The sequence below is a fragment of the Carassius auratus genome, chromosome 44 (genome assembly GCF_003368295.1).
Source record: "Carassius auratus strain Wakin chromosome 44, ASM336829v1, whole genome shotgun sequence".
NCBI classification, from domain to species: domain Eukaryota; kingdom Metazoa; phylum Chordata; class Actinopteri; order Cypriniformes; family Cyprinidae; genus Carassius; species Carassius auratus.
The window spans coordinates 4,859,437-4,875,409 of NC_039286.1; the positions used below are offsets into that span (position 1 = coordinate 4,859,437).

The 15,973-nt window shown below is 38.7% G+C and overlaps 1 protein-coding gene across 1 annotated transcript in view; it reads left to right on the forward strand.

Moving 5' to 3' along the window:
- Positions 1-753: 753 nt before the first annotated feature.
- Positions 754-15,973, forward strand: part of LOC113062221 (ephrin-A3-like) — a 99,990-nt gene continuing 84,770 nt past the window's right edge. Inside the window, exon 1 of the mRNA XM_026231922.1 lies at positions 754-1,518. Within this exon, the coding sequence (XP_026087707.1) occupies positions 1,409-1,518 (110 nt within the window). The 5' untranslated portion in view covers positions 754-1,408. The remainder of the gene's footprint in view (positions 1,519-15,973) is intronic.

Consider the following 15,973-nt stretch of genomic DNA (forward strand, 5'->3'; position numbering starts at 1 on the left):
TTTAAGCCAACATTGGATCTGAATGCATATCCATGCCTTCAAAATCATACAAATAATGACTTGATGACACCTCTTCAATGAGGAATACAACAAACAATAGTAAATTAATAAATAATACAATTGTAGATTGTGAGACTTATTTTAAATGGAACTGTTTTTGTATGTTTTATGTATTGGCTGCTATGAGTCCAAGACAGATTTCCCTAACTGGGACAATATAGCATAACCTATGAAATGAAATGTCATTTTGATATTTTCTTGTGGGACTTACAATAAACAATAATAATAATAAAGGTTTTGGTGGTGTAACTGTTCAGAAAAAACAAATAGAACAAAACAAACAAAAAAATATATAATAAAAAAAATATTTACAGTATTTGAAAATGTGTCATGTAACCAAATCAAGTATTTGTAGAAAATGGTAAATAATGTATTAAACTTTTATGGATACAAATATTACATTTTTAAGAAATTGGCACTCTTTTAACCAGATTTTTCAAAGATTCATCCTTTTTATCATCTCAGATCATCATTTGTTATTCACCCACATCCACACTCTGACTAGAAATGTAGTTGAGGAGAAAAGTAAAAAAAAAAAAAAATTGGCAACATTAATTCATAATATTGAAAACAGCTCTACCAAACAGGTTAAACAAACCAGAATTATGTACATTTATTACATATATACGTGTCTCATTAGGTTAGTGGGCGGTGGGGGCGTGGCCACTACTCGGGCAACCGCAACCTGTCAATCATATTCTGTGGCGGGAGCAGAAACGAGTGTGAGTGAGGACGCCTATGGTTGCCTTACTTTTCATATTACTGTTTGACATCGTGTGTGCGTTTGGACAAAACCACAGTTAACGCATAGAGGAGCTCACAGAAGTTCACTGACCGCAATATATAATCTGTATAAACTGACAAAATCGTCTTTTACATTTATTGAGTCGGTGTTTTTTTTTCCTCTAGTCGAGTCGACGCCAGTCACCAAACCAAAGAGACACCTGCCGCCGACGACGACGCAGGCTACTCTGTCTTTTTTTTTTTTTGTAATCTCTACCGTCCATCAACAGTACCATTAGTACCATTTGTCTTCTTTCTTCTCAGAAAGGAATTATTCAGTAACTTGTTTCAGCAAATTCCAACAGACCTGCTCAGGATGCCCTGGATGCGCGTCTGTCTGCCAGCCATGGAGTTGCATTCGGGAAACCGCGAAGCTCTGTGACTGAACAAACTAGCCGTACTGCGGCACGGCTTCGCGGAATAAACGCTTTGCGGCTGTCTGTCCACTTGCTGAGTCGCAGGAATGTTGTAAAAGCCGCGAGTGTCGCGTGGGGCTGGGGGACTGAGAGTCGAAGAAGGCGAAGAGACCACCACAGCAGGTGCGCGTGAACGCAGGAATATTATAATGGCTCTCGCGGCGGTTTCCCTCTACCTCCTCGCGCTCGCCTGGACGAACTTGCGCCCGGTCCACGGGAACAACCGTCACGCCGTGTACTGGAACAGCTCAAACATCCAGTAAGTGGGTGCATAAGTTTTCTACTGCGGATATGTGGAGAATTTAGCTCCTGTACGACGGTTAACGCGTAGAGAACGAGAGAGAAAAGACCGGTGAATCTCACGGATACATGTCCGTGCCATAATTCAATAAAAAAAAAAAATGAAATTTTGTTTTGTATTTTTCTCAAAGCTTTTTAAGCACATTTAGGATTTTGTGTTATATTATTTTAATGGCAATTAAGCAATTTTCATCTCAGATTGTGACGTAAATTGCACGTTTTCACACCATTATTTTTCACGATAAAAATAAAACGTTATTGACAGCTGGATTCACCGGAGAGTTTTGATTTAGGGGCCAGTTGTCTGGTCACGTGCTGCACATTTCGACTCTGAGGAAGAAGTTGAAGAAGTGGCTCCTGATTGAGACATGTTTGCTTCAGCTTCCAGACTGATTTATTTCTTTTGCTGTCACGTGACTTGATTGTGTATGGGCAGGTGATAATTCACATTACTTGACAGACCAGACTGGATAGCTGAATAACCTGTGAGGAAAATCTGTGTGCTTTTCTTCACTTTTTTTTATATATCTCGCCATACAGTGCATGTTGTTGTTTTTCTCCTCCTCCTTTGCTGCCCTGTTCTCTTGTCTAGAAGAGCTTCTATACTGTTGCCTGTCTTCAGTTTAATTTCTTTTGTCTGTAATTACATGAACTGTAGTGGTGATGAATGAGAAGCTTTGTGCCTTTAGTGTTATTATCTTAAGATTAATCACATTTGTCTCTCCTCTGATAAAAGGGAGGGTGAGCAACTCCTCCCTTCTCCCTCACTCTCGACTATTTGTATTCATCTCATCCACTTATCTCCTGGCTATGTTCTGCTAACCCGTTCTCCTCTCTGTATCGCTTTCAGTGGTCCTTTTTTTGCTGTATTTCCCTCTTTCATCTTGCAATTGATATGCATCACTGCATGTGTTGGAAATAGTAGGGAAATGTTACTCATATTCAAACTGAGGGTCAGAGTATGTGACATGAATGTCAGCGAGCATTACAGTTCAAACATGGCTTTAGCATTACTCAAAAGCCTTTGGAGCAAACTATGGACCAGCTGCAGCAGCAATTAAGTGTGTAAAAGAGTTTGTGTGTGTGGGGGTTTGTGTGTAGAAAAGATGAGAATAGAGCCTCATTAATACCCAGGTCCTTGTTATCTTAACCACAGCATCTTCAAAGTGCACAGCAGTCACACGTTTCCTGCATGTCACATTCTGTTTATCTGTTATCTATTACCTTTAATTATCCTTTGTGTTTGAACACAGGTTTCGGTTCGATGTCTACAGATGTTATACAGCAGGATAAAAAGTAGGCTGTATAGATAACTCATCCATTGTGTTACAGTGGTGGTGATTGTTTGGTTCATGATATATAAAGTGGAAAATAGTGAAAGGTTTGTGCATGTATAAATGAAAAATAGCTAAATTTACTTTTTCTTTTTAAAGACATGTACACTGCAGCTGAATCTGGGTGTCAATTCACCATTTAGTGCATAATCCTGTTCTGTACAGAGTTCAGTAATTTAGGGGTGGAAACTGCATTCTACAACTGAATTAAGTTAAGTCCCGAAAAATGTAGGTAATGACAACCGCATTTACAGAAATTCTCTGCAGTTGTAGATGGAACCGGAATGCCATTTTAAGTACGTATCAGAGATGTCTCGCTTCTTGCAAGAAAATCACAGTGACCGAGCAAGGTTCAAGCCTTGACTCATTTGTGTTGCCAGGTCTTTTTTAAAAAAAAGAATAAAAAAAACTACAAGCAAGAAAAAGCCCACAATAAATCCAAATGCTTTATGTTGGAAGACCAAACCTACCCAATTTAACAACTCCATGAACTGGATCACTTTATGAGCCAAGCTCAAAGACATTTGTACATGTACACTTAAAGATATACTTTACTTTGTTTCAGACTCAAAGGTCCAAATCAAAAGACATGTAAACATATGGCTACTTAAAAATTGGAAAAGTATAAGTAGATGTGGCAAAAGTGCAAGAACATGCTCTGTGAAGCAAATATTTGGAAACAAACAAAATGCAACAACCGTGTTGATGGTGATTTGGTTAAAATCACTGAACATAATGAGTATTTGGCAATTTCAGGTGTGAGTTGTGTTCCATCACATGGGATTCCCTCCTGTTTTGAAATGCAGTTGTCACTCCTGAAACTTCACAGGTGCAAGTTTTTTTTTCTTTACTTTTTTTCTTTCTTTTTTTTTAGGCTACGGCCACATGAAGCCAGAGCTTTCCCTATCCAGTCTTTTCCCTTTGTCTCAAGAAATTTTCCCCTTGTCTCAAGAAATATCTGCGTCCACATGAAACCACAAAACTGTTTTGTGGTTTTGATGTAGTATACATGTCAGACCAGCATTTGGCACTGTAATTCTGCCAAAGAGTTGGAGAAAATGGAAGTAGAAGACTTGGACTATGCGCCTAAACCTTGCGCGCAGTATACAAACTAACATGGAACGATACATTTATTAATCTGTGTTAATGTTACTTAATAAAAAGACAATTGTTCAGCATGTATTCATGTTTTTGTTGCTGTTACGTGACGTAGTGGTGTCTGACTATGGGTGAGACGTGGGCTGATGATGTCATCGTTTAAGAAAATATACAAATTCACTGTCCACATGAAAACACGAAGGTGGCATTTTCAAATTTATCCACTCTGGGACCCGGTTAAAAAAAATAAGGTTTCACTCTCCCAAAACGCTCGATCTGTGTGGATGAAATTCCTATATGATACAAAATGAATGTGTATACAGCGAAACGCGTCTCCGTTTGGAAATGGGCCTTAAATAGTAATATTTATGAGAACTAGTGGCGTTTTTGTTTTTCTGTTATTGTTGTATGAATGTTTCTAAGAGTTGTCCTTGTTCAGAGTGTCAGAGCGTTTGTTCCTGTATGTCTTTGTTAGTACAGAGTCTTTTTCTACTCCCACACTGGGAGAAGATCTGTAAAATAATTCGTAAACTGACCCAGATTGCAGGTAGCCGAGGAACTCTCTGAGGCCTTCCAGCATGAATGCTGATCCCAGATCAGTCCTGAGAGGCTTAAAGCTTCGGGCCACACACTACTCAGAAGCGCATGCAGACATGGTACAAACTGGAGCAACTATCTCCAACCAACCAGTTCCCATGAGCCCCTCAAGGGCATGAGAGAGTTTATGGCCCAGTGGGTTGTCACAGTTCTAGGTGAGACCCTCCTTTTGCTCTATCTGGGAGTCTAGCACTTGGTCCAGCTGAAGTAGACTGCGATATTTATGTGGGCTAATGTAACGAGGCTCATTCACACGCCGAATCCTGATGCTCACATTGCTGAGACTGATAAAAGCACAGACTGATAAAAGTGCTTTCATGGATGCTGTGAGAAAACCTTGCTCATCGAGTCTGTTTGAAATTTCACTGTAAACTCAAGTGAATAAAGGATCATCAATCATGTGAGATGATGCGTCTGGGGAAAATGCCAAATCTGAAGTCAGGAAGAATGTGACTCCCAATGTAATACGACTGAAATTCACATGGAGGTCTTGAGATATGTATAAACAACCAAAATGAACACGTATGGGGTGCTGATTCGGATGGCGAGGATGAGTCAGTAGCACACGGCTGTGCTTTGATTGCATCTGCACAGCCCCATTAGGAGGCAATGCTCTCAGCTTCTGCTGGCACTGGCTCTGCAACCCAAGCTCATTACAGCTGTCCCAGCTAATGGAACACACACTCACACACAAAGTCATTTAGTTGCGTTCTGTCCAACGCACATGCAAAGCCTCTCGCAAACAAGTATGCATACTAATGTACTTTATGTGGATCAGCTGACTTGTAAGCAGAATGAGAAGAACAATCATGCACACGTTACATGAAAAATCCAACCTTTTTACACACACACACACACACACACACACACATCATTGCTGCCCCCAGATTCTCTGCTAATTAGCAAAGTTTGATGTGGAACGTGTGTAGCTGAGCAAGGTGGCCTACATTTCCTGTGGCACTGTGGCCTCCTACACCCCGCACCAGGTTGGTGTCACGGCCCAGTATCAGAGCAGGGCCCTTTAATTGGTCAGCCACTGTCAACATGATTATAACAAAAGGGAGCCCTGCCCTCAGAGCTCTAGGCAACAGTGAAGGGCTTATGTAAGGGGAGATTTACCTTAGAAGAAACACAATATGAAATGTAAATGTGCCCTGAAAGACTTAACATACAGGCTAAAACACATTGCTACCTTTAAGAGCTCTGTCAAATGAATTTGAAACTTGTCAGTAATGAATTTATACTCATCTGTGGTATGTTGCTAAATTAAATTTTTACTCTTGTTATTGTTTACCCTTAAAGTAGCTGTGAGACTTGATGACTCTATTGGCAGTTGATGTATTTGAGCGACCACATTGCTCTCATGTTTTTCTGTAATGGTGGTATGATTCCAGACATAAAGCTTTGATTTATTTTGTTCAGGTGACACTGCGATGATACTGCCATTATGGATTGTTTCTTTTATGCTAGACGAGTCCAAATGAGTTCTTCTTTTGTAGTAGATGAAACAGGACTAGGCATTGGGAAAACCAGTGGGAAAGACTAGGAAAGTTTTTATATTTAGTGCACAATCTTCTGTGCTACAGAGCAAATTATCATCTTGACAAATGGCTTTCCTGGGAAATGGAGGCATGGGGTGGAGTGATCAATGACCAGCCGAGCAGGAATCTTCCTCCTGCAGCTCATTACAGTCACATATATCCTATTAATGAAAAAAAAAAAACATAGACAAAACTCATAAAGAAAAACAAGGTCACATGCAGAGTACAGTTACTGATATCTAAAAATGTCCGCCCTGGTATGCAATGTATAGGAGCACTTGTGTATTCTAACTATGGCTTTGGTTAATACGTTTCTTGAGTCATTTGGATGCTCAAGTATTCATTTGAGATGTCAATATTTGTTGAATGCTTTCCTTTTCAATACCCTCAGACATGGGCCGAGAATAGTTTAGAGGAAGAATACACTTTGGTAATTTTGACTGCTTGGTTTCTGTAAAGATACATCGGCTGCAGTGGGAGGTTGGGCAAAAGAGCAAGTTCTGCCTGTTCTGCTATTTTTGTATTGTTGGTCAATGTAGATTTGCGTCAAATGGAGGCTTAGATTCTTACACCAGGGGTGTTACATATTAAAGACACTGTATCAAGTTAAAATGGTTCAGTTTTAAAAGTTTGTCTCAAGACCGAGGCATGCCTTCCGTTTAATCAGTTTTACTTCAGTTACTTCAGAAGTACTCACAAATTGAGTCTTTAGAGCTGTGACTGTCTCAGACTGAAAGTCACCATGTAGAGAGTGTTGATGTACTGTAGCTGTGACCAGTCAAACTGCAGAGTATCACACATAATGGCAACATAATCAATCCCAAAATTGATAAGGAAATGTTATGAAGTTGTGCAATTATTGTATTTTCATGGCTGATCATTGTCACTTCCAAAAATGTGGGCATTTGTGCTTTTATGATCTGTGTAAATTATTGCTTTTGTTGTTGAATACTGCTGATTTGGATGATGCAACTTTGATTTAACATACCCAATTTCAAAAAAGAATGTATGTGTATTCTTATGCCCTCAAATGTCTTACTGAATATAAAAAAAAATGTAATGAATTCAAACCTGGGCTCCCCAAGTCAGTCCTCATGCCAAGGGACTTAATTTGTGCAGGTAGATAAAATCTATTTCAGTCTTTGAGCATATTTTTTTTTTGCCCAAGAACAAGTGGAAAGCCAGTTTTATATGGAACAGACCATGCAATAAAAAATATTATTGGAGCAAGGAATTATTGAAAAGCTGTTAAAAGAAAGAGAGACTGGCAAATTAATTAACACAGACAAATTAGGAGCAACAGTGGAGATTAGAAAATTAATTGGAAATGGGGTCTGTAGAATCAAGTTTAGAGGTGTTTACCCCTGGAAAAGAAGTTTAAATTGAAGATAGTTATTGTACCACATTTTAGTCATTTTAGGTTTTAGTCATTTGGATTGGTACACTGAGGAAAGCGAACATGTGCTGTGCTAGTCTGTCACCGTTACACGATGGCTATGCTCTCAAGAAAAGAAAAAGACAAGTGGATTTGCCTGCTAATTACATGCAAGGCTGTCCATCTGGCCTGGCATGATGGCAAAGTCTCTCTGATTCTGCATATCAACTGAACCTTATTCCAGCATTCAGTATTCAGTCATTCACTGCCAAAGAATTACTACAGATACAGAGGAAGTAGGAAATTGCTATTTTTAAAATGATTTGTATGTGCACAAATTATGTTTTCTCACAGACAGCTTGTCAGTGAAGAGTGGCTCTGTGTAGTTAATGCTGCTCAATGTGAAATCACGCAGGTGTAGATTTACCACTGATTACAGAACCGGCTTTACTTACAAGATGTGCATTAAACATTGTATGCGATTTATCGTGCAGCCCTACTCACTATCAAAATTCCTAAAAAAGCGCAATCAGTTGCAACTCTGATCAATGTGTGATGTACTTGAGTGGATCTTTAATGAGCTGGAAGCACGATAACCTGTTTTCCCGTTGCTCCCAACAAGGCTGGATCATTCCTATAGAACTGACACATCTGTGCTTAACATCCCCCTAGTCCTGTGCCTGCTGCATCCATAAAAAGAAAGACTGCCTCTGCTGTCTGAAAGAGCATACGCAGAGCGCTTCGGTGGATGTATCTGTCCGACCTGTTCCTTTTCTTTATTTTCGGCATGGAGAATGACAGTCTGTTAGGCCCGGGGTGAATTCCCTGCCACAGTGTGACTCATTCCTACAGCCTTTGCCAAGTAAAACCAATGGCTGGCTGGGTAATTTCTCTGTGTTCCTTTGGGAAAGTCAGATTGAGGAAAGGGAAGGTGATCAATCCAGGCTGAATGCAGGAATGGCCTCTAGCCTCCAAATAAATATATAACCATTAAATACAAGGCCTTCGGTGCCTGAAGAATGGTCGATTTCAGGCCTTGTGATAATCAATGTGCAAATTCATTTTTACTTGAATGTGACACAGTGTTAGAAATACTACTTCGCATTGAGAGCAGAGTGGGAAGAGAGGAGGCATTGATTTGAATTTGAGAGAAGGGGGTGTAATGCTTGGCTCTCTCAAACTCCCCACCCTGAGGTCACCCCCTTCAGACACCTAAGGAACAGAAAGTGAGAATGCATGAGCGATGGATAGCTGAAAATGATGGTCAAATGGAAGTCATTGGAGGGGTGGAATATTTGTTCAAGGAGTACTGAAAGTATAAGGTTTTATGAAGGCTTTGTTTTCATTTATCATCACTATTATTCATACTTAAGGTTAAGGATTTGCACAAGCGTCTAAACCAGTAAATTCAAAGCCTTATTTCAGTTGCTGATGTGTGAAAACTTTGACCGGACTTATGATGCATCTTAAAGGGATAGTTTACCCAAAAATCTAAATTATGTCATTAATAACTCACCCTCATGTCGTTCGAAACCAGTAAGACCTCCATTTATCTTGGACAGTATACCGTACACACAGCTTCAATAGAGGGACTGAGAGCTCTCGGACTAAATCTAAAATATCTTAAACAGTGTTCCAAAAATAAACTCACGGTATTGGAACGACATGAGGGTGAGTTGTTAATTACATAATTTAGATTTTTTGATGAACGAACCCTTTAAGTGCCTATGGATTTCTGTAGTGCTTAAATCAGGGGTGGGCAGCTTCAGTCCTGGAGGATCACTGTCCTGCAGAGTTTAGCTCCATCCCTAATAAAACATAATCAACACCCTCCAGGACTGGAGCAGCCCATCCCTGACTTATTTGCCTCACAGCACTTCAAGGGCTGCTTTCGGCTAGTTGTGTAAGTCCATTTAATATAATCACTGTAGCTATCCACTTTGTTAACACACGTAACACACAGAGTGAATTTTTAGGGGTAGTTCACCCAAAAATGAAAATTATGTCATCATTTACTCACCCTTGCATTGTTCCAAACCTGTATGAGTTGCTTTCTTATGTTGAACATAAAGGATATTTTGAAGATTGCTGGTAATCAAACAATTGGTGGTTGGTGGCTCATAGCCAGTATTTTGTTGTCTGCAATATCTTGCTGTATTTATGCTGCTCTAGTGCCCCAGTACTTGTATACCTCTTTACAAACTGTGTTATGGTCCTAGTCGGAGTAGAAGGCAAAGGCCTACTGAATTTTGTGAACAAAATCTAGGCTGTGAGGGATAGAAATGCATTATGTTGTAGTATTGTGTACCAGATTGTGATTTTTTTCTGATTATGATTTTTATTTTATTTTTTTACTTTTTATTTTTTTGCTTCACATTCCATTTTAGGGCAAGAAAACAAATGTTTAAGACATAGTTTTGGTATTTTGTAAGGATTTTTACGTCATTATTGAAGGTATTTCTTTATAATTTACTGATGTATCATTTACCTGGCTATAGGATAATTAGCTCAATTAAACATTTACATTTACTCTAAAAGTGTTAAAGGGGTCATCAGATGCTACATGCACTTTTACAAGTTGTTTGAACTGTAAAACTTCTTCCATGTTTTAATTTTAATAGCAAATCCCCTTTATTTACCAAAAAATAAAATGTGTTTAAATTTCATTAATTAAAAGACAAATTAAATTTGGGTGAAACTTGTTTACTGATTTTCATAATTATATTACTTGCAGGGCTCCAAATTGCGACTAAAACGGTCGCATTTGCGACCATAAATATTAAAATGCGAGTGAAGTTTTTGCTGAGGTCACCACTGGCGACTAGGCCTATGTATTTACATGTTATCTCTGAAAAAATTGCATGTAATGCCTTTTTTCCTGATTGTTTTGCATTCATATCTTTTGTTATGTTCACGCATTGAGAGAATGCGCATCGAAGTTTTAGAGAGAAAAAGAGTTTTAAACAGTCCTCATCTGCCGCACAGCAGCGCTCACACACACCTGATAAACGCACGAGAGAGAGAAATGATGGAGACTTGAAGAGAAAGTGCAGAAAAACAGCATCTATTTCGTTCATAACTTGAACAAACTACAACAGGTAAAGCTGTCATCTGTGTGGATATTGGCAATATCGACATTTCTCGTTTACAATCATAAGGCTTCTTCTTAACAAGATCTTAGTCCATGCTGTGTTCTGTTAATGCATGAACTTCATTATTTGAAGTGCACTTGCCGTCCATTAATCGCAAAAAGCTTTGTGCTTTGTTACTTTTTAATTTACAAAGTATTAGCTTTAAAATTATTCCAAATTCATAAAATTCAAACAATAAATACAGTTTTGGTGCTCTTTAAGGGGCCGTTCACATATCGCGCCTAAAACGCGCTCTTGCGCTCCTGAGGGGTCTGCCATTGCTAAGCAACCTCTCCATGAAGACGCGTAAATTTCAGCAAAGGATAAATGGATTTGCAGCACTAAAAATCGCTTGCAGTAGCTCTGTTACTAAATTTATTTAAAACTGGCTATCCATATACATCTATGATTAGCTGTTCCTTCTTCTTGGCTGAGCTTTCAACGTTGGTACTGGAAAGGATGAAGCGCGTCGCTTCCATTATGAGCACGATGCAAATCTTCAAACTGTGGAAAACGTGTAAAGCTTGTAAACATTGCAACGTAATATTAACCTCAGTAACCTTTCGGTGTCCATAAGCTCATCAGTCAGCTAGAAAAATAACTATAAAGAGGAGCATTTTGCTATATTTATGAGCTATTGAATTTTAATATTTTTACTTAACCTGTTGTCTACATGATTCAATTCCTCCTATAAAATTACATTTTACTAATTAAGAAAAACAGACTGAAAATGTGAAATACATGCACTCTTAAGAATAAAGGAGCTTAACAGGTTCTTCACAGAACAATTTTGGTTCCACAAAGAACCATTCAGTCAAAGGCTCTTGGAAGAACAATCTCTTTCTGACCTTTTCATAATCTGTTGTCTTCAAATGTTAAAGGTTCTTTATGAAACCATTTAGACAGGAAAAAAAAGGTTCTTCTATGGTATCATGAAGCACCTTTATTTTTAAGAGAGTATGACAACATTTACAGGATGCATTGAGGAGGACCCCAAACTATACTCAGGGGCCAAGTGATGCTTATGGTCCATGATACTGGTACAGATTCTGTGTAATAAACAACGCATGACTGTATATTTCAAGTTGGAAAAGACATTTAGCTCCCACTTTAAGTGAACCTTCATTCCAAGGTCATCTACAAGATGGATTAAAATGCTGATAAAGTCAAGAAAAGATGAGACATAAACACGTCAGTATGATTAAAAAGTTAAAATGTAAAATAAATAATTTAAATAAAACACATAAAACACGTTTATTCTGTGGCTCCTAAAAAAATCATTTGGCATCTAAGTTTTTTTCTTATAGGAGCCAATGGCTCCTTACTCGATTTTTTTTGTTTGGAGCCTGACTTGTAGAAAAACTTAAAACACAATTGTAAATAAGTATAAAGAATGGTATTGGTTTTATTTTAATGATAAAAAGTTATTTATTTTTTTATTAGCACATTTTTGTGTTTTGCTTTGGTACCGAAATTGGTACAGAGAACCGTGGATTTTCACTGGTATCGGTAACGAATACTGAAATTTTGGTACTGTGACAACACTAAAAGTTAAAAGTTTTATCTCTTTTTTTTTAGATTTCCACCTGGGGTCTTATTTAAATGACCTTTGCACTGTTTTTAAGGATTGTTTTGAGTCATGTCTTTTGCTTCACTCCAGGTGTGTCATGTAAAAGAGAAAAACATGTTCCAGTGGACTCTGTTGGTTGAATGAAAGATAACCGTGTGTGTGACATCACTCACTTGAGTCCTCCTGATTGCCTACCTGCAGAGTCACTGTCAGCACTCTGACCAAATCATTGAACTTGCCACAAGGTCAGGTGATCTGTATGCAGTTACCATGGTGACCACAAAATAACAAATTAGCCATACAAATTGCCGTTTGCCCCGATTTTCCACTGATTTACAGTCGGGATAAAGTCAGAGTCAGTCTGCAGATTGGAGTTGACAAATTCCTTAGAAAATCGCATTGTGTATGATGGTCATGATTCCATTCAGTCGGAGGATATCAAACATATCTGACATGTTGAGCTGATTTTAGGACACATTGATTTCATTGTTTCTGAGTTTGTTGTGATCGGAACAACTTAAAAGTCTCATAAGTCTGACACGGATGTGCCATTGTATGTTAATGGTGGAAGAATAGCAACGCAGTGTCTCTCTAGAACAGGCAAGCGAGTGTGCACACAAATGCGCATTTGACTCCATTCACCATCACAAGCCATTAGTATTCCATCAGCTCCAAGGTTATGGAGTGTTCACTTAACCAAAGCGCCAAATCCTGTAGAGATGAGTTTCCCACTCCTCACAGGTAAAGCCAATTCCAGACTCAATGATTTGAATGCAAATGCTGTGGTGGAGAGCCACCCCAACTTCAAGTCCCATTGCATTGTTGTACAGTATGTCTTGACACTGAAGAGGTACCTAGTATTTTCACTGGCTAGATAAATTGCTTTTGTTCTCAAGATGCAAATGTTCATACACTGTAATGTGATGGAAGTGACCGGTACATGGAGTCTAATTGATTAGGTTTACTTGAGTAAAACACAATGTAATATTTTATAAAAATTATGAATTTAAAATGTATAATTATATACATACCTGAAATGAGCATGCATAGTTAAATACTCAAAAAAAAAAATCTTAAAGTTAATCTCTAAATCTGTGTAACAGTGTTATTAAATTATAGGTGTAAACTTTTAATCTGAAAGTGAATATCTATTTTTTTTTTTATTATAATGTAGGTCTAATGCCTAATTTCACTTGTAGCATATAAAATGGATTTTAGTTTTTAGTGATAACTTGAAATCGCTATCAGAACGAATTGTAATATTATCCCTTATATTTATATATTTTCTTTGAGAGCTCTGATTTAACGTTAGACGACACAGGATTATGAAATATCCTTGACAGGTAAATAAAATGTACATTTAGAATCACTTTTCTTTTCTTTACTGTGCATCACCAGCAAAATCATTGAAAATATATTGTGACTATTCAATCAGGAGCATGTGAGGCATCAGCTTTTTGGGCATATCTGTAATATATAGCTTTCACATGCTCGAGTATCTTTTTGCATCATCAGAGCTTGACTTTTACAACTATTCCACTAGGTGTCATGTCTGAGATTTTCTTTCTCCTGAAGTCTAAAACGTTTGATTTTAATAAAGAGACAACCACCTCTGACTCTCCCTTGAGCGCAGTTAAAATGAAGCACTTCAGACAATTCATCAAGAAAAGGCTATTTTGAATCTGGACATAATAATTAGTTATTCTGTTATAATTGAGAATTTGCCTATTGATGCAGTAATTATAAGATCTCAGACCCTTTGGCTGCCATCAGCACAGTAATGAGAACATCAAAGGGAAATTGAAATCTCTTTCCAGTGTTCTGCACATTCTCTCATGCAAAAATGTAATTCGACTTCCCTTCAGTGGTAGTCGGGTGCGATCAGAAGTTAAATGCAACTACTTCAAACATGCAGGAAAGTTAAAATCAGTGGAAACTTCCAAGTGAAGCGAATCTGTTTCATTATGGCATGAGGCTCAATATAGTTCGATTGCAGACCCTCAGATTAAGTGGTGTGGACGGGACGTCATTACATAGGAAATTACATACAACGTTACTACTGAAGGGCAACAGAGTAGGAAGTCTCAAAGACAAGTTGGTGGAACTAATGCCTACTTAATTTCTTAGGTCTAAGGAGCCTTCATCAGGGCTCACTTCATCGCTCTTATCGCCATACATTTGTTCGGTGATTGAAAAACAAGACTGCAATTATCCTCAATGTGTCATCCTTGAGCGAGCGAAATGGGAAACGAAACCTTCATCTCCATTGATTAAGCTCAAGCTGCATTGAATCTCTCAGTGTTGCCCCATTTCACGGCTAAACTTGGACTAGAAAGCACAACTGGGGATCGATACTACCCCCCTCCCGACATCGACATGGGCAGCTCAGGATTGTTGCGGTCGATGCTCCCTTCATCATTTACTCTTGTCTCGTGTATGCTTGCATCAGAAATCCATTTGGCTGCCTTGATGTGTAAATTTCTTTATGGTTAATACATGAGGATAGGCATCATCTGTCTACCCTTTACAAACATTCACAAGGTTTAATCTCTGCTATTTCCATTGATGCCACCTTTGCCATACGTGTCTGACCAGTCATTTAGCTTGTATTCCTTGCTGCATGCATACAGCGTATCTCAGTGTGGATGGCAGAAAATTGGTCGTTTGGTCCAAAATTGGTGCATAATAGAGCATCGTTCATGGGTTTATCCCAATATTTTCGGGGGGGAGTGAAACCTGTTTGTATTTACAATGCACAGAGCAGTTTGGTTGGGAATAATGCTGTGTGCGCTTGAGTAAATTTGTGTACTTTGCGAGTGAGTCTGCTTAATGATGATACTGCAGAGGACTGTGGTGTGTGTGTGTGTTAACTAGGAAACTCTCGGAGAGTCCAGATCTCAGATCCTCACCACGCTGTGTGTGGGTGTTCTGAATATCAATGTCCTGCTGTGCTCTCTTCTCATCCGCCACTGAAAGCAAGCGGAACATGTGCGTGTCCGTTGGTGTTTGTGTATTCTCACACATAGGTAGCATATGCAGTTTCATTGTTTTAGCAGCATACATGGGTTTGTTGTTTATTTTATTGCTTATTGTGGATTTTTGAAGCACATTGAGGCGCAGACCATGTACGTACCTCACGCAGGATGTGTGTTGGTGTGCGAGTAGGTGGATGCATCACCAAGTTGAGTGTTTGCAGTAGCCTGTGTGGGTGAGTTAGATTGTACGCAATGTCAGGGAGTCATTGAGCTCTTGGTCTTTGTAGTCGTCCGCTGCCCACAGATAAATATGTGTGAGTGTTTCCTATTTAAAAAATACACACTTAATACTGGACACCAGCAATTCTGTGTGGGTATGAGAGACAGGAAGTGGTTTATGCAGCCTTTTAGAATAGTACAGCTGAAGCCCTGCGTCAATGGAATGTCCCAGTGGAAAGGGCATGGATGTGGGTTTTGTGCATTTTATGAGTGTTTGTGTGTGGGGAATTGACTTTAATGGCCAATACAAAGGCGATGTTTGGAATTAAATATTAGCATACTGCTTACTGCATGCCACTCACATGCAAGGTGGTTTCAGTGTAACAAGTACTGTATGGCATACTACTGTTTGAAATGCTTGATCATTGTCCTTCTGTGCACTATTTCTGAAAAATATGCAACAGTAAAGGCTTTAGACTGTAGTGTGCTATGGTTCATTATGTGTTGCATGTTGCTTCAACATTCTATGTTTAATTCAGGAAATTATTTCAGTTAATTAATACAAATATTTTGC